This window comes from Condylura cristata, unplaced genomic scaffold, assembly GCF_000260355.1.
Source record: "Condylura cristata isolate star-nosed mole 26May11 unplaced genomic scaffold, ConCri1.0 scaffold00001, whole genome shotgun sequence".
NCBI classification, from domain to species: Eukaryota; Metazoa; Chordata; class Mammalia; order Eulipotyphla; family Talpidae; genus Condylura; species Condylura cristata.
In genome coordinates this window covers 76,251,861-76,271,251 of record NW_004567102.1, presented here as the reverse complement: position 1 = coordinate 76,271,251, position 19,391 = coordinate 76,251,861, and the positions used below count along the sequence as shown (strand labels likewise).

The 19,391-nt window shown below is 40.3% G+C and overlaps 1 protein-coding gene across 1 annotated transcript in view; it reads right to left on the bottom strand.

Moving 5' to 3' along the window:
• Positions 1-19,391, bottom strand: part of UTRN (utrophin) — a 237,827-nt gene that overhangs the window by 84,158 nt on the left and 134,278 nt on the right. The window contains exons 14-21 of the mRNA XM_012735025.1: positions 17,609-17,710; positions 14,492-14,599; positions 14,040-14,219; positions 13,031-13,200; positions 9,254-9,377; positions 6,229-6,316; positions 1,861-2,099; positions 1,520-1,700 (exon numbers count right to left, since the gene is read on the bottom strand). Of these exons, the coding sequence (XP_012590479.1) occupies positions 1,520-1,700; positions 1,861-2,099; positions 6,229-6,316; positions 9,254-9,377; positions 13,031-13,200; positions 14,040-14,219; positions 14,492-14,599; positions 17,609-17,710 (1,192 nt within the window). The remainder of the gene's footprint in view (positions 1-1,519; positions 1,701-1,860; positions 2,100-6,228; positions 6,317-9,253; positions 9,378-13,030; positions 13,201-14,039; positions 14,220-14,491; positions 14,600-17,608; positions 17,711-19,391) is intronic.

The following is a 19,391-nucleotide window of genomic DNA, read 5'->3' as shown; positions in this document are numbered from 1 at the left end:
ATGTGGAATATTCATAGGTTGGAAATTTATTCAGCCCTAGAGAAAAAAAAATAAAAGGAAATACTGACACTGCTACCATATGGACAAACTTTGGGGTGTTGTACTAAATGAAATAAGTCAATAATCGAAAAAAATCTATAATTCTACTTAAATCTGACATCTGGAACAGCAAAATTCATAGACGGAAAAATTAGAATGGTGGGTATCTGGGACTGGAATTTAGGGGGAAATGGAGAGTTGCTGTTTAATGGGGACAGTTGCAACTTTACAAGATGAGAAAGATCTGGAGTTTGTACTACAGTATGTGTACATTCCACACTGCTGAACTCTGTGCTGATAAGTGGTTAAAATGGTAAATGCAGGCTCTGTTTTGTGGTGCAGTGGCTTAAAGCACCACATTATGAAGCTCTCTGAAACCACTGCAGCACGAGTTTGATTCCCAGTCCGGGAGCTGACCCACATGGCATGGCAGACCTCTCCTGGCCCACCACTGCTCCGCTCAGCAGTGAATTTCAGAAGATCTGCCTGTCCTGCTCCCCATTCTGTCTCTGGTGAGTCTTCTCACCCCCCATACCTCTGGCCTGTACCCCAAGTTCTGTAAGCATAAATAAATAAATCTTTTTTTTAAAAAAATGGTAAATGCTTTGTGATTCTCACAACAATTAAAAACAAAATAATTTTTTTAAACTTTAAAGATAAGAAACTAAATATTCTCAAAGTGGCTATTGATTTTTGTCAAAACTGAAAGTATATTTTAGGCCAGTAAGTTGAAAAGCGGTACTTGCAGAACATTTCGCAATTGACGAGCAAAAGTATGGTGTCCAAATGCCTTTCCAAGACGAAAAGAAGCCTAACCCATGTGCCTACCATGTACACACAGAGATTCCCACCAGCCATTACATAATCCGTTTTCGCAGTAAGGGTATGGTTAAATATACAGCTTTTCAACATGCACTACCTAGAATATTACATAACACAATACAACTCCAGAATTATACAATGGCTAAGAGCTAAAAACGCATAACATATGAGGCATGAGGTTCCAAACACTTTCATTTAACTCTCTAAAACTATATTTATTCCAAAAGTAAAAGCTCGTTTAGTTTCCCAAACATTGAAAGAGGAGTATAAGTTGTTTTAAAAGAAGATCTTGCTACATTTAAACCATTTTGAGTAAGCAAAATTAAGTGGTCATTCATTTTTACCCTTCTAGTAAAAATATTAACTGACCTCCTTGAATGAAAGGGGAAAATAATACCCTTAAACAAAACCTCTCTAAAAATCTGCCTACCCCATTAATATGATTTTAAAACTGGTGGAAGGTGTTTGCAATTTATACACATGCATGAATCCAGGAAATAGTCTGACTCTAACACTGGAACAACACCAACACAGGAGAACAGAGAGTTGGACTGTTGCAAAACAAGTAATGTACCAAATATTAGGAAGCAGTTTTTAAATTAAGGCAAGCTGAGAGATATTGAAATACTTCAAGAGAAAGTGAAGCGAGTGGGTTTACCATCCTTCAGCTGTTGCTGACAGTCCTCTAAATCCTGCCGCACTGCTTGGTAGTGGCCCAGAAAGCTGTCAAAAGCCTGCTGAACTGACTCAGGGGCGGAAGGCTGAGACCTCAGGGCTGCACAGCTTGCACGTAGTGCTTCAATTTGGGGCTGGAGGCCGAGGATATGAGTCAATTCCCGCTGGGGAAGAGAAAATAGTCACAGGATTCGCTGGTGACATGAACCTCCTCACAGAATGCTCAGAAGAACAGAATTCGCCCAAAGTTCATGCTACACATAGTGGCTTAAATGCCGGGCTGGACACGGAGTTGAGTCATGTTCCGGATGGTGGGCTCCTTACCTGGCAGGAGTCCTGCGTGCGGGGCCAGGACTGTGGGGGACAGCCTGCCAAGGAAGCCGACTGAGGCCACTGCTTTGGCCTGATGGTTTTCTCAAGCTCGTCAAGTTGTCCAAAGTAGACAGTGAGGTCTTCTTGTAGCTGAATCTTCCTTGCCACTTCTTCCAACTGCTGAGATACAGCCTTCCACTCTGACAGTATCTTCTCCAGAACACTTCTTATTTCTTCAGTAGGAAGACCTTCTACACAACGATGAAGAATAAGCCAGGTATTAATAAAACTAGTCTGGGGTTCCTTGTAGACATGCTGATGTATTCAAAAGTGAGGCCATGCCAAATCTAATGACCCTAAGGCCCTTTGGACACAACCACAAAAAAAAATTATAATGATGCACTTGAAGTAACTATGTTTAACTCCTCAAACACAGTAGGGGGAGAGTTGAGGTTCCCACGTCAGGAGTGGTCTGATGTGGCAAGGCACAGCCGAAGGGAATCGGCCACTGCTTTTCTGTAGAATGTGTTTCCATTCTGGACATGCTGCTACTCTACCAGCTTCTGGTCTATGTCAGAGATGGTGAACGGACAATCTGGACTCATCTGGATTCTGGCATCAGAAGGTGCATGCTCTTGCACCAGGTAAAGTGACAGCTGAATAGTAAACTAGGAGGGGGCTCAAGGTTTTGGTGACCAAACCAGAGTGCTGTGACTTGCAAAATGGTTGACAAGAATCCCTGGTGCTGGGAGCACCCTGGCGAGTGGGTGAAGGGCCATCAACCTCACCCCCAGGCCACACCACCAGCAAGTGTACCAGGCAGAGACCTCATCTGCCCAAGGGTCACTGCAGCAGCTGTAGCACATCAGAACAAACGTGCCACATTTATTACTGACATCCTACAAGTTAATTTTATAGTGCGAACATTACAATGGTGGGCGTTTTTTTGTACGTTACCTGCTCAGAATTTATTTCTCATATATAAATTTTGTCTCATATTTGTGAAAGTAGACAATGCTCATAGAAATAAGTTTTATATGTGTCCACATACAAGTTTACATATTCACATGTGTAGATTGAAGTATTTATGTATTACATAGTACATATTCTAAAATGTAGTGTGTATGATACAGGAATACAATATATATACATTATAGACCTTATATATATAAAATAAGCTTTACCATGGTCCTTCCTTAGCATAAAATACCATCAAATCTTTCACTACTACCAAAAATAATGCCAGTAAATCTTTTAAAATTACTAAGAGGAAGTATCATCATTACTAAGAAAGTAGATTCTTAACACAACTAAGAAAAATCTACAAGCATCCTGGAAAGGGATCTTTTCCCCCAATGAGCATCATGCATGCAAATGATGGACTGAACATCTTGATTATCAGAGGAGAAGTACAACAAAGCGATTGTGTTTTGTAAACATATGGGAAAATTCCAGGGTAATGAGAACTTTAAAAATGGTATGCAAAACAAAAGGCCACATATGAACCACAGATGGTGTATTTTTAATTTGCTGTATCACCCTGTATTCTAGGAAAATTAGAAATGCAAACAGGGCAACACACAACTGGAATATATCACCATGTCAGCTGCTGAAGTTCACTGTCTACCATCACACAGATGATGGCGTAACAGACACGGGGTAAACACGTACCCCACATTCCAAGTTTAATTACTCCTTAATGGGCTCATAAACAAAACAAATCACCATTTTCCTGACAAGCCATATGAGTGATGGCTGTACTTCCGCAGGGTTACTTCTATTGAAAATGGACAAATAATAACATCAGCCACTTCATTTTCATGTCAGGGTAATTGATGCCAAATCAGGGAAAATTAAGATAGTAAATAAAATGTTTGAGGTGAAAGATAACCAATACTACCTAGAAAACAGGTAAGAGGTAGTCACTTTAGGTACTAGGGAAACTGAAGAAAATTCAAGTGCTTTTTGAGTCACTGACAAAAAATAAGTTCATGATCCATTCACTTTGCTCCTTCATTTCTCAAAATTTATTTTTCCCTCTACTTCACTTGTGAAGGTAGAGGAGGTGAGAGGATTCATGAGTGACAGAGAGAGGAGCAGAAGAGGCAGCTCTATTGAAATACACTGCTGAGGGGAGCAGCAGTTGAGATGGTAGAAGTCTGCTGCACCAGATGAGTCAGCTCCCTGGCCAAGGATTGAACTCATGTTGCAGTGGCTGCCCATAGCTTCGTAAATGCTAGACTTAATCCCTTATGCCACCAGAGAGGTCCTGCAGGCGAATACAGTTTGTGGTCATAATGAGCTTCTACTCACAAAGTCACTCCATGCAAGTGAGACCCCTTTCTATTACATTAGTTGATAAACCCCAGGAACAAGATAAGTTAAACCAAGAAAACCACAGTGGCATAACATCTGTGAAAGTCAAATCAAATTTTTAAAAACACTTTCATGCTATATGAGATATCACAACACTTAATTCAAATGCATTCGGCAGAAAAGTCCTATCAGACTTCACTGTAGCAGGATTTTTGAAGCAGTCTGAGAGGAAAACAATGACACAATTATTTGAACATGTTTTACTAATACATTTGGCTTTCTTATCTAATGGAGTGGAATTCTTTATCTGCCTCCTTACCTTAACAAATTCTGGCCAAATTATGTGCTGTAAAATAACTTCCTCTACATTAATGATCCATTAATTACAATATGGTTTACTTTAATTTGGGGTGGAAGGAGTGGAATGAAAGCCAGAGAGAATCATCCAGCTGTGCTTTCAATTCTGTTCAATATTTCTGACTTTACAACAGCCATAGGACGTAATATGTAATACTCTAAAGTAATATGTAATACTGTAAATGGAATGATGGATAAACTGGACAGAGGTTGGGGAGAATTTTAAAATATCACTTTTATTCTCTTATTAACAAAAGGCAGGTACTCCCTCAAAAATGAAAATATTAAAACAAGCAAACCCTGGTTAAATCCATGTCCTCCTTCCTAGTTATTCACCACACCCGAAAAAAAGGTAAGAAATTATGTCTTTTAAAATAAACAGAATTTGAAATAAATAAATAAAATACAAGTAGGTTCCTATAATAAATGTATTCCCATGCCTACCAACATCAAGAAAAATGATAATGCAAAACATCTGATTTCCTATAAATTAAACAACTGCACATTACATTACAAAATTCCTTTCTTTACAAAACAGTATAGATTCTCAATTATTTGCGTCTGATCTTGGGAAAGTAGCACGCATATGACCTCAGTTTCTAGAGAATACATTTTAGCAAAATGTGTAGCAAAAGCTACAGACAGCTCGCTCGTGAACTCTCACTTTCTAGAAGAGGAAGCAAAGAAACTAGAGTTCCTTGAATTCCCCTTAGGACACAGAACTAGAAAAGGCTACAGGAGATCCCACGTTCTCCTCTTTCCCAATTCACTGCTCCTCTCACCATAACATATCACCTCTCACCAACCCCTGCCCTTACTAGTCTTCCCCACCAGTCTGAGAACACTGATTTATACACCAGCTAAAGACACAGAAGGAGGGTGAATTTAGTATGGAGACTCACAACTCACATTCACACCAGAATGAGTCCCAAGCCAGCATGCTGAAGGAGAGGTGGAGAATCTGTGACTGTAATCACATAAATTCAACTCATATTAAATTACGGAAAGAATCTGCATGTCAAGAGGAATTCTGCAAAGTTTCTCTTTGTCCTGGGGTCTCTTCAAGCAAATATTTGAAGGGTAGTTCTCCCAGTGGAGTGCCACACCCAGGGTACCCAAGACTACATTTAATTAGGGTGGATCTTGAGTAGGAGGGCACAAGGAGGGAGGGAGGAAGGAAAAACATGAACTATACTGATATTCTATGGCAGTGGTACATTTGCACTATTTCTAAACAAGTGGGCATAAACTGGACACGTACATAGTTTGTGTATGTGTGTATACGTGTGTGTGCCTTGAGCATTTATAGAAAATAAGCTGACGTGGTTTTGTAAAGCATATGAAAAATGTTTTATTTTTTAAGTAGTTTTCTGGGTATGAAGGGGGATAATATTATCAAAAAAGGTGAGACTTCAAATTCTTCTCCAACAATGGATTTTAACTGTTCTGCTGAGGTATTACACCATTTTATTTAGATTCCCTGACCCTAGAAAACAAAACAACTTTGCTTTTATCCGTTTTAATTTAATCAGCTTCAACACAGAACTGCATTTGAAAGATTCTGCTGCCTATAAGAAAGTTTAAAAACCACTTTTCTAGCAAAAAAAAGTGTTACTGTTTTCAAATAAATATTTGATCAGTTAAACTTTAAATATTATTCCATCTAAGAAAACACTGGGGAGAGGAGGTTAATGGCAAAGGCCTTACCTTTTCCCATGTGCTCCAGAAGGATCTGTCCAGTTTGGCTGCATTCGTCCAGCCGAGGGCTTCTTTCTTTCTGCTCTTTCTCTAACCCCTGCAAATAAAGTCCCAATATACAAGTACTACAAACTTTCTTCTCAGTACAATGTTGATGCTATTTTATTTATAATGTCTAAAATTCACCCCATGTTCTTTTTAGGTGTTATAATCAGAGTTTATTTAATCCAGGCTATTCTTTAGAACTCCAGAGATGATAGATTTTAAAAGGGACATTCAACCCAACAATATAAAACTTCAATTTCTTTATAAGGGAAAACACTCCACAATCTCCAATTACTAACTAACTTTCAAATTAGTGATCACAGTATCAGAATCAAAACTAGAAAGCCCAAGTTATTTCATCGAGACTACTCAAGAAAAATCCCACTTCCTATTTCTATAGTAGGTAAACACAGGCACAAAAAAAAAAAAAAAGAAAGAAAGAAAAGAAAATTCAGCTATGCTAGTGTGATCCGCACAAACTTCAATGCCATAAAGTAAAACCATCATTTTTAATATCAATGATTAAGAAATACTAATAGACTTTAACAAACAAACAGCATTTATTTCTGTTAAACAATATATCAATGCAAAAAGTCACCATTAAACTGAGAAAAAATATCGCTTGCCCTACATAAACTGATTTTTACCACTTTTTATAGTCATGATAGACAAGACTAGGGATTCTCCGCCCAGATATTTATTCCTTATCACAAGGTATCCCTTCACTAAAACAAAGTTAAACCAATCTTTCCCATATTTTTTTTAAAAAAAATTAAGAGTGTAAAGCAATGATCAAGTTTTTTTTTTTTTTCATTTTACATTTTTGCCAGCCCCTTGGTATCTATTATGAACAGATAAATGAACTTTAAAAAAAGATTTATTTACTTATTCACACAGAACTGGGGTACAGGCCAGAGGCACAGGAGCAGTGAGAGGATTCATCAGAGACAGAGTGGGGAGCAGAACAGGCAGATCGACAAAGTACACTGCTGAGGGGAGCAGCGGGCGGGTCAGGAGAGGTCTGCCGCGCCATGTGGGTCACCTCTGGGGCCGGGGATCAAACTTGAACTGAAGCAGCTGAGGCTGGCTTGCAGTGTTGCACTTTAACTCACTGTTCCACCGGGGAAGGCCCTATAAATGAACTTTTAAACACTAAAGGAAAAGGTGGGCCTGCCGACCACACCTGACACAGACACACAACTGCTTCTGGCCATAACATTATTCCTGCATGATAGGGTAAGACTAAATTTATTAGTTTTGTTTGACTTGTTCCATTAAAGATCATTGTAACTTCCAGTTTTCTCTGCTACTTGAATGTTTTTGAATCTTGTTCTTTCGGCTCCTATTTCTAGCTCTCTCAGCTCCCTGTGCAGAGGACTCCGAGAAGGGCTTCCTGGTTTAGCCACTCCCACACTCTCCCTGACCGCAGTCACCTTCCCTCCTTAGGGAAGTCAAGAACTTCACTGAGTGCTTAAAATGCAGGGTTTAGTGGGGAATTATCCCCACTTTTAAGCAGCAGACATGTAAACAATGACATGAGTAAAGTAAGGGCTTTCACAGAGGTAAAGCAAAGCAATATGAAAGTCAAAGAATGAATCACTTAACTCTTCTAATGCAGAGAGGGCAAGTCAGCCACGCAGCTCAGAGGCTTAATAAAGCCTGAACACTTGCAGGAAGCAGGGGAGTGAGGAAGCAGGGAGTGAGGGAGGCGGGGCTCTTGGGTACATGGAGGAGTGACAGGTGGACAGGTGAGAGGTGGGACGAGGGTCACTGGAAGGCCTTGGGCACGATGACACATTTTGTCCTCATAACAACAGGAAATCATTAATTAATTACAAGCCTCAGAGCTACTTGATCAGATATGACTGCAGAACCCTAGGGCTATGAGAATTTAAGAAGGGAAAGATGAACCATGGCAAATACTGCAGAGAAACACCTTTAAGACACCAAAAATGCAGGGTTGGGATTTGGAAACCAACTGTAGACAGAGACCTCCATGTAAGAACTACATGTCATGTTGACAGGCGTGAGACATCAATCTCAACTTCCTCTACAACTATCCAAAATTGGCCTATCTACCCCAAATTCTCTCTCCAGCCTTAGCTTTCTGCTACTCTTCAAGGCGCACCTCACCTGAAACCAACAGAATATTTGCCCAAAGCATTACAACACATTTGCCCACCTCCCTGCCTCTGCTCAAGAGTCCCCTGACTCCAGGCTGCCCCTCTGGACACCCCCTCTGCAGACATCCCATACTCTTCCTAGTATGTCTTTTAATTACTGGCTCTTCTCTGAAGAGAATACAGGGAGAACATTTTTAGATATGAGATAGGTTGCTGCATTCAGAGAGCAAAACATATTGAGCACACACAAATTCATAAACTACTACGTACCTGATAAAGTTCTACTTAAGATTAAAAAAAAATAGAAATAACACTGGATCACCTTAAGAAGTATTCCTTCCAGGCCCTCCCTGGTGGTGCAGCAGGTTGGGACGCAGCAGGGTGTGGACTGCAAGCTGGCCACAACTGCTTCAGTGAGAGTTCGATCCCCGCCTGCCCCGGAGGTGACCACATGGCGTGGCAGACCTCTCCTGACCCATCCGCTGCTCCTCTCAGCAGTGTACTTTGTCAATCTGCCTGTTCTGCTCCCTGCTCTCTCTCTGGTGAAGCCTCTTGCCACCCCTGTACCTCTGGCTTGTACCCCAGCTCTGTATAAATAAATGAGTAAATCTTTAAAAAAAAAAAAAAGTATTCTTTTCTGTAGCTCTCAATGGTAAGTGAAGGAGGGGGAAGAAAACTTACGCCATGTACAGACCTGACACAGCCATCAAATCAATTCAAAATTTATTACAATCTTCTAAAAGCTACCTATATCTACATTAATTTTACAGGAAGTTCTCGGATCCCATCATATCTTTCTGCCAACAGCAAATATATCCTGATGAAATACTTTTTTTTCACTAGGCTATTTTTGTTTCATGTCTTACCTTCAACTTCTTTTTCATTTCTGCCGTCTCCTGCATCTTCTTATACTCTTTGATCTCCATGGCCTGAATGGCACTCTTTGATTTCAAAATCCAGCTCAACAGCTCTGCACTTACAGCATCAAACCTGATTTAAGATTTAGATGTTAGCATGTGTCATTCATTTTCTTCTATTGTTTCTCTTGGCTCAAGACAAAGAGCCCCCCAAAACCTATCAGGCGTGTGTTTTGAAACACACCCCACAAAACCAGAACTATAGTAACCACAGGAAACATGATCATACATATACAAGTGAAAGTGTGAAGAGGAATCATATTGTAACATTAACAAAGAGAATAATTAATGTAAATTTTTTGAACTTTGAAAGAAATCACTTACTTGTATTTTTATAAATTCTTAAAGATAATAAAAAGCAGATTTGGCTAGATAATAATGTAAAAGAAAAGTACAGCTATTCCTAACATTAGGGTCTTCTAATTCAGGGTGTAGTGATTGAGTCTACGAAATGCCAGGCACTAGGTGGGCTCCTGGTTTGAAGGTAAACCAGACACAATTCCAGCCTTGTGGAGTTCAATGGAAAGGAAGGGACAGTAACAAAAATATTTGTTGGAGTATAATTCCAGGTATTAGCAGGCATGACTCCCAACCCAAGCATGGAAGATTGGTTTCCTAAGGCAGAAAAGTGGTAAACATCTGGTTTTCCTTGCACAGGGAGAACACAGAAAGGGGGACCCACACTTTGCCATTGTGAGCACTCAGGTGTGGATGGAACAGGGAGGCCTCGGAAGGGCTGAATGACAGTGTAGCGGAGAACAATAGCACTGGTCACTGACGGCCCCACAGGCTGAACTGGGGGGTTCGGGCTTAACAAAGGGACAAGTGAGAGCAAGTGACAGTCTCAAACAGAGAGCTGATGTAATTATATTTATCCTTTAATATTCACCAGAGAAAGAACAAAAAGAGGCAAATCTGGGGAAAAGTCTAAGGTAATAACTGGAGCAGAGCTAGGACTGAGAGGTGGCGGGAAGAAAGGGGACGAGGCTTGAGAGGTTCGAGAAGGTTGGTCAAAACCAACAAGGAGGATGAAGAGGAGAAAGAGTCATGGTCACTGTCCCTACACCAGGCCCTTTTCTAAGAGCTCTATGTGTATTGGTAACTCAAGGAGTTCTCACAAACACCCTAGCAAGCAGCTACGATAGTTCTCTCTTTTAATAATTCAGGAATTGAGTCCTTGGAGGTTTTAAGTAACTGCCCCCGTTCACAAAGCTAATAAAAGGGGATTCCAACAGAAGCGGACTATCCTCTTAATCCGCCCTCTACTACCTACAGGAAATCGCTAAGCAAGCAGGACCTTTTAGGTAAGCACATGTCGTCGCTAATTTGGGGAGCGTCATTTTTAATGTTTCTTGTGAACTGAGAATATTTGATTTTTCATGGAGGCACATTTTCCTTGAACTTTCAGGATTTGGGGATATTCAGGGTAAATAATCTGGAGTTGAGCTGTCCCTCAAGCAGCGGCAGCTCCCCGTCACCTTAGCAGCGGGATTCTGTTTAACCTTTCCGACAGAGGTGTGACATCTGAAGACCACACAGCTCAGTGACCTGGGGACTTGGCCCATTTCTACCCAACCCTGACAGTGATGTGAAAACTACACCATCAGGTCACATCAACAGACATTCAGATGAGAGCAAATGATTCTCCCTCGCTACCTGGAACCAGCAAAACCTACCACCAAGAAGAGAAAGGGGAAACAGACCACCATCTCCAAAGTGTGTACTATAAACTGTGCTAAGTGGTTAATGAAGACTCATGCCTACTCAGACAGCCCTTGTGAGGAGACTAGCTGTTGCTTCTGGGACACACTGAAGATATTTAAAGGAAGCCATGTCATGCTGCGAACGACTGAGGATAGCCCGGACTTCAGGTCAGTGGAAATGGGAATTTGAAACCACTGTCAAATCCTGAAGGAGCATCATGAAGGGGCAGAACAAGGCCCTCAGGGGACTAAGAGAAGGCAGACCATGTCTGGGCATTGAAACAATCTCCCTAACAATCAGATTTCTCTGTCTTCCACTGTAATGAACTGGAGGGTAAATAATTCAGGAATTAACTGAAGGGATTTCTGCACCAAAGCGTGGGCCAGAAGACAACGACCCTCACAGAGGTGGCCTGCCCAGCTGGCCCCCTCCCAACACTCTGCCATGGTGTATCCTGGGACACCTGGACCTACACCAAGAGAGGCTGGACAGTTTCCACCTCTCCACACACACAGGGAGAGAACAAGTGACTGCACCCTGGCAGTGATCGCAAGGGGACATTTAGCTGACCTCTTTCAGGACAGGGGTTTCTTCTAAACAAAAAGAAGACAAACGAGGAAAAATTACCCTTCTTTCTAGCTCAGGCTTCTACGACCTGAGCTGCAGCAGCATTTGGACAAAGCCTGAGGATGAAAGCCCACATGCTGAGGGGGTGAGGCTGGCCCCCACCACCCCATGCAGCTGCAGTCCCACTGAGGCCTGCAGTGCCAGGCATCAGTGCCCTCCTGCCCCCCGAAGCCACCGCAGGCACTATGTTCTAGCTCTTTCTGCCAAACACACCATATCCGATACAGTCATGGTTAAACCAAGTTTTAGAGTTACCCAGTCTAGTCTTTTACAAACTTCCTTGCCCTGGAAACAGCCAGCGACGCCTGGAAGAATGTAAACACACAGGAGATGAAAGGACTGTGATCATGTTAACAAGAGAAGCTTCATCTTCCTGTGCAGCCTCAAATGCAAAAGTGAAAGTCCCACAGAAGTGGCCTGAAAGTGCAGGGAGAGTGAGGATGCCAAAAGACAATCTTATCATCAAAGAAAAATCAGCTGGTGAAAAGGGAGGCCTGTTGCGTCTAACAAAAGCTAAATCAAGGATATCATATCATTTTTATTCGGGCCCAAAATAATTGCCCATTTGCTCAGGCACTGGGATTCTACTATCCAAGGCACAGAATACTGCGACACTAGGGCTGCCTGAAGATGGGTGCATGCAGTGCAATGACACATGTGAGGGACAGTTCCCGACATAGGACAGCAGCACGCTAGCTCAGGTTAGCAAAGGCTCAGTGCATGTCAGCTGTGTCAGTCCTCTTCCAAAGATCCAGGCTTTTTTTTTTTTTTTAAAGCAATCAAGAGAAGACATTCTAGCTCAAAGATGGGTCTTTAAGCCAAACGCAGAGAATCTGTTGATGAACATGACAAAAGAACAAATGAAGGAAAAAAAGAAAACATGAAGAAAACAAAAAAGAATGGAGAAAAGAGGAAAACTAGAAAAGGAGACACAAAGGAAAACTAGAAAAGGAAAACTAGAAAAGGAGACACATTACTTCCCTGGATTAAGATTTTTTTTTTAATGACATGAAGAGGAAGGAGTCGTTAAGAGTGAGATTATGTAAAGCAAAATTACTAGAGTTTTGACAGTGAGGTAAAAGAATAAGTAATAAGGGATCCTGGAGAGTCATATCCTTCTAGAGGAAGTGATGGGAAATGGAGCAAGAAGGATTCCGTCACATAGTTTTCCAAATTGAACATGGGATAAATAAAATCAACTGAGGCAACTGAAATTCTTAGTCAGAGTGAAGTAGCAGATTCAGAAGAGTCAGGGCCAGAGAGTTGCCCAGCCACGGAACGTCTCTAACAGCAACGCGTATACTTGAATACGAACTAGAGACCAGGACAAGGTAAGTACAGATCACAAAATAAAGTGCGTTCAATACAGGGTTTGCAAAATCCCTCTGTCCTCACTTTTTCTTAGCTTCTATATCCACAGGGACCTGTCTCTTCTTTGGGGGAGGGGGAGGGGGCATTTCTTGCTTCGTTCTTTTTGTAATTACTTGTTCCCTTATTCGAACAGTCTCCAAAAGATCCTTCTGAGGAATCTGGGACATCCCCAGCTTTGCAACCGCCTGAGTCACCTGAAATAAAATTCAGCGTTAGTTTTCATGTTGTATCAGTTTTATAGAGATATAATTCACATGTCATAAATTCCCCCTCTGGCGGCACCATTCACCGGCTACCCATATATTTAGAGTCTCGCCACTATCCTCACTTTCTATTCCAGAAGATGGACCACCCCAAAAAGAAACCAAGTACTTCTTAACAGTACTTGGTCCAACCACTATAGTAACCTACTTTCTAATGACAGATATGCCCATTCTGGACATTTCATAGAAACAGAACCACAGTGCATGTGATCTTTTACAGAACCACAGTGCACAGCTCCTTTTACTTAGTGCAACGTTTTCAAAGTTCTTCCATGTTGTAACATAAAACAGAATTCCATTATTTTATTGCCAACCAGCACTCCATGTGTGATCCAATCACACTTTGTGTCCCCACCAACCTACTGCTGGACATTTGTGACATTCCACATTGGGATTGTGATGACTAGTAGTGATAGATGAACATTCACGTACACACTTCAGTTTTCTTTTTGATCAATTCACTAAAATACTTTATAATGAACAAAAATATTGAAGATTTAAGGCCATGTAATGAATTCATGTTAGTTATCAGTTACTGAAGGTTAAATTATTGGTTAGAATATAACCAATAAGTTTTTAAAGATCGACTAAAATTTACTTTAGAAAAGTCAAGATGCATACTTATCAGTTGTTCAATTTTACTGTAAACCAAGTATAACACCCTAAACTTTTAGTTTACATACTAATCTTATATTCCATAAAATCCAAAACAAAGCTGGACATGTAATTTCTACTTCATAGCACAATATATTCTCCAAAGCAAAAGGTACCTGATTGGAAGAATCTTCTAGTCTCTGAACCAAGGAATCCCACCTCTGAGTCAGTTCCTCTGAGTCACTGTTGATCTTCATAGATGCCTTGGGATTATCAAGCAGTTGACTGATGTCCTGGCCAATCTCACTTAGCTGATCCAAAGCCTGACGCTTCATTTCCATGTCCTCCTTCAAAATCTAGCATTTCAGATATCTATTAGATAACTCCCTCTCACAGGGCTTTATGTTCCTTTTCCCCGGTCAGGAAATGTAAATGTGTATATTTTAGAGTAAAACTCACTCACTATGCAGTTCCCTAATGCCAAAACCTAGGACTCCTGGTTCTCGAGCATTACCTGGCAGCATTTTAGTGCTGGGTACTGAGTCACACTGTGCACCCACTGAACTGCATTAACTGTTGATAGAAAACACGCTGCAAGGCCTCATTGCCTGACCAGGGTCTTACTTACAGCCAGTCGCCGAATATTGACGCTGAGTTCCTTCTGGTCTTTGAAGTCTGTCGTCTGCACTTTATTTAAAGCCTCTTCTTTTTCAGTTAACCAAGCTTTTAACAAGCACTATAAGCAACAAGAAAGGTTAGAAATTTATTGGGGCAATCATTTGTATTTTAATTTAGTAAAGTTTCCAAGTGTCTAACTTTCATGTGACTAAAGCCTTCACTCTTTCCTAGGACAGGAACTTTGAACAGCCATATCTGAGGCATAACTGATCCAGGAAACCTGTTTTCTTTAAAATAGACTTCGCAGGGCCCTCCCTGGTGGCGCAGCGGGTAAAAGCACTGCACTAAGAAGCTTAAGTCACTTTCGCATGAGTTCGATCCCCACCTGCCTCACTTTCGCATGAGTTCGATCCCCACCTGCCCCGGAGACGATCCACATGGCGCGGCAGACCTCTCCTGACCCGCCCGCTGCTCCCCTCAGCAGTATACTTCATTGATCTCCCCACTCTGCCTGTTCTGCTCCCCACTCTTTCCCTGGTGAATCCTCTCACCCTCCGCATCTCTGGCCTGTAACCCAGTTCTGTATGAATAAATAAATAAATCTTTAAAACAAAATACACTTCACAGATGTTCACCTTGACATTAGCCCCCAGGTGACTCAACAGAATTCTCAGGGAGGCAGGCTAAATCCAACTCTCTCTGTCTCCAAAGGAATCAAATTCTCCAGAGGCTGAAGGAAGCTCAGAGATTGTTTTGTTGGAAGCCCTCATTCTGGCAAGTCAAGGGAAGGCCACATCAAGTACCCACAGCCCCGCCCCAAGCCAGCTATTTACCAACACACGCAAAGGACCACACTTGCAGATTCAAAAGCAAGGCCATGGGGATGGCGGGAATAAAGCACAGAGATGTTGAAGCCCCGCTGCCCAACAATGCAGTTGTTTTAAGCAGAAGATACTTAGTGATGTAGCGAGATAATCTGGAAATGGCTGGAAAACTACCCGGGGCGCATTGGGTTAATTCTTCCCAAAACCATCTCTATAGACTTAGGAGGGGGGAAAAAATCTTGCTTTTGTTTTTACAATGAAATCCCATTCTTTCTCTACTTGTTTTATTTATCTGTTCATTTAATAACATTCCTTGCATCTCCACACAAGATAAAGAATATGGAGTGGTTAGCGTTATAAGTTTAACAAGACATGTGGATTCTGTGGTTAGCGTTATAAGTTTAACAAGACATGCACATAAACAGGACAAGACAGAACATGCAGACACCACAAAGGTAACTATGTACATATATCATACATAAATATCAATGTGGAGCATATGTAGAATCTATTATGTAAAATTATTTTTTAATGTGATAGCAATTCCAAAGAAAAGATTATTTCCAATTTTAGGGTCATCACTTATAAATGACTTCATAGCCCTACGTGAATGATGAGACTTAAAAATAATGAGATTACAGTACAAAAGTGAGTAACAATTTAAGAGTATTAAAAAAAATAGAAGTAAGATAGAAATGGGTAAGATGCATTCTGCAGCAGAGGCCATAAAAAAGGGGGGCTAGAGAATAAATAAAATAGTTCCCCTTTCAAAAACCACCAAAATAAAGCAGAAAGCTCTGAGGCACCTGCAGTGCCCAGTGCACACAGAACGGAGTGGGCAAAGTACCAGCACTGTCTCTCGTGTCGCCTGCCTGAGAGCAGCAGCAAGCTGAGAATGGGGTCTGAATCATGGCAGGACACAGGGAACCTAAGGTCACACTGAAATGCAGGAGAAGCTGCAGATGTTTGGAGTTAATCCTCAGAGCAGCCCATTTCTAAACTGTCTTCACACCTGTACAGTGACCCCTTGAAAGACTTTGTGTTCACATACAGGATATGTGGTCTCCTGCTATGCAATCTGCAACAGCAATTTAACTAAATCACAAGACTAGTGTGGGCTTTACGTTTACACGTAACAAGGTTTCTCCTGTATTTATGGATTCCACAGAAATCCTCGCAAAGATCCCTTTAAAACATAAACTAATAAATGTCCAAACTACTAGCCACTTTTCATAAAAATAAATATTTTATTACCAATTTAAATTATTTCCAAGTTTGAGATTATTTTATTAGCAAGAGAGTAACATGATCGTTTTCTCTAGCAATCAATGTCTCCTATTATAGAAGTAAAATGTTAACTACTCTGTGTGATTCTCTGGCCTGAAAACAAGATCCAAGTCAACGCAAATATTTGTAAACTGAAGTGTAAATATTTCAAAATCAAAACCAGGTCCGTTATATGATTCTTAACAGGGAAAATGACCAAAAAATGGGAAGGAAGGGAGAGTTACAAACCATTTATGTTGAGACAAATTTTGCAGACTGTTTTCTCTTGACTACCATATTAATAAGCCATAAATATGATAAGCTGTGTTTATCCATTGCAAATAACATACTTCCTTTTTTTGCGGAAATCCATGTAGAGAATCAAAATGGACACGGAGGTTCAGGGAATACAATATGTGTTGATTTGAAAAAAATCACAAATGTTTGGGGTTTGGAAAAAAAATTGTGTTATTGATATTCTGTTTTGATGATTGCTTTTCTGCAAAGATGGAACCACTACTGTGACTGAAAAATTAAGCTGTCAGTTTTGTGTTCACTTGCTGAGGTGAAATAAGCCAGTAGTTGCATGTTAAATAAGTGGTGGAGTTGCTAAATAACATTTAGCATTAATTTCTGGTTAAATGTTAAAAAATCTCTGCGTTTTAAAGTTCAGAAAGTATTTAAGTGAATTTACTTATTTTTATTTACTGAACACAAAGTGGATGGTAGGCACTGTGTAGATGTAAGTGTAAGACAAAAGCAATAATGTCAAATTAGTCAAGAAAACAGCATCTACCTTCTAGCACTCCACATAGTGAACACAGATGAAATTACTATTACAGTGAAGTCATATAATTTGATCTCTATGAAGAAGCCAATCAATTACAAAATGGATAAACATCTGATTTTAAAAAGCAGTAAGAACTATTATAGTTTCTTTTCAAAGAACAGTAAACAAGACAACGTCTCTGAAGTGACAATAACCACAGGTTGCTTTACACTATCTACTTCACTCTTTATGGATAACAGTTGCACACCTGTTCATCCAATAATTCCTGCCATAGGATATTGATTTCTTGCAATCTGTTCCAGCGCTCTTCAGTCCAACGACACACTGCTGTCCAGCGTTCACCGAGTTTCTAAAAAAGAAAGAAGCCATTTGTGTCAGCTAAGCCTTCAGAGAAACTTATCACCATCCTTAGAGAAATTCATGGCATCATTGCTCTTTATTACAAAACAGTCAGTTAAAAAAATACTTTTATAAAAGTTGTTTTTAACTAATACAAACAAGTCCTTTAATTTTACAAATGAGGAAAATTAATGTCCATAGAATTTAGCTAATGATTAATATTCCAGTCATATTCCACAGGTAGAAAGTGACATGACCAGAACTGTCTTGTTATTTTTTTTTTTAAGATTTATTATTTGTGTATACAGAACTGGGGTACAGGCCAGAGGCTCAGGGGCAGTGAGAGGCTTCACCGGAGACAGAGTGGGGAGCAGAACAGGCAGATTGATGAAGTACACTGCTGAGAGGAGCAGCGGGCGGGTCAGGAGAAGTCTGCCACGCCATGTGGTCACCTCCTGGGCAGGCGGGAATCGAACTCATGCTGAAGCGGCTTTAGCTTTTCAGTGCTATGCTTTAACCCACTGCGCCACCAGGGAGGGCCAGTCTGTCTTGTTATTTTTTAACTCCAAATTCCTACTCTTTCCATTTCATTGTGGCTTTTTTTATTATGAGATGCCAACAATTTTATAGATAGTCCTCAAAAAATATCAAGCAAATCTGGGGGAAGAGTGGGCTTAAAATGTTTCAGGCTATCATTGCATTTAAAAAAGGTAGTTTATCAATTACTTCTTACCCACCCATTCATTACATGACAGCTATTATCTATCGTATCAACATTATAAAATATTTTAACCTTATAAAATCTATGTTTTGAACGAATGTGTACAAAATAAAAAATAGTTAATTGTTGTGTTCTGCTACACTGCATGAGCCATAGAAAATTCCACAAAAATCAATAGAGTCTTATAACTACTGGCAAGATTAAATCAATAAAAACTAATTTCCCCCAAAATAATTCTTCATGAAAATTTGTAAATTATTTTATTACTATTTTATAAATAGTATATAATAAATGTAAATTTTATTGCTACATTACTTGCCGGTGAACAAGAATTATTTCATTCATACTATATTATCTTGATAGCTAACAATATAATCTGTTTTAGAACACAAAGGGTAGAGAAGTTAGAGCCAGACAACAGGTCTCCTGTCTCGGTATCACTCATTGTCTATTTAAATCTCAGGGGCGTCACTAAACCCCTCTGAAGTTCAGTTTCCTCACTGTTAACCAGGCAAGACAAGAAGATCAACCTCTCTGGTTACTATAGTAGCTAAATGCTATTGTACCAAGGTCCCAAAACCACTGGCCAGCTACACACATTTGGGTGCAGGGGTGTATGTTCACACCTCTCATACACACTTAAAAGTGCATGCATATTACCACAGCACATACACCACCTCTGGTCAACTTCAATGTTACAAAAGAGCATGTTGCATGATGAAATGCTAACGTGACAGCAGCTAAAAATCATAAATTGGAAACATCTTATTAGGTATTAAAATATTGTTCAAGTGAAATACCAATAAATCTCTTTAGACATATTTGTAAAAACATACACTATAGCCTTTGTGCAAAAAGAAGCAATTTGGAGGGCTCCCAATACTGCTGGTAAAACTCACACCCTGACTTACCAAGGAAAAGGCATATTAAAGCTAACACAGCTGAATTCTGTAAATTTTTAGGTACACAC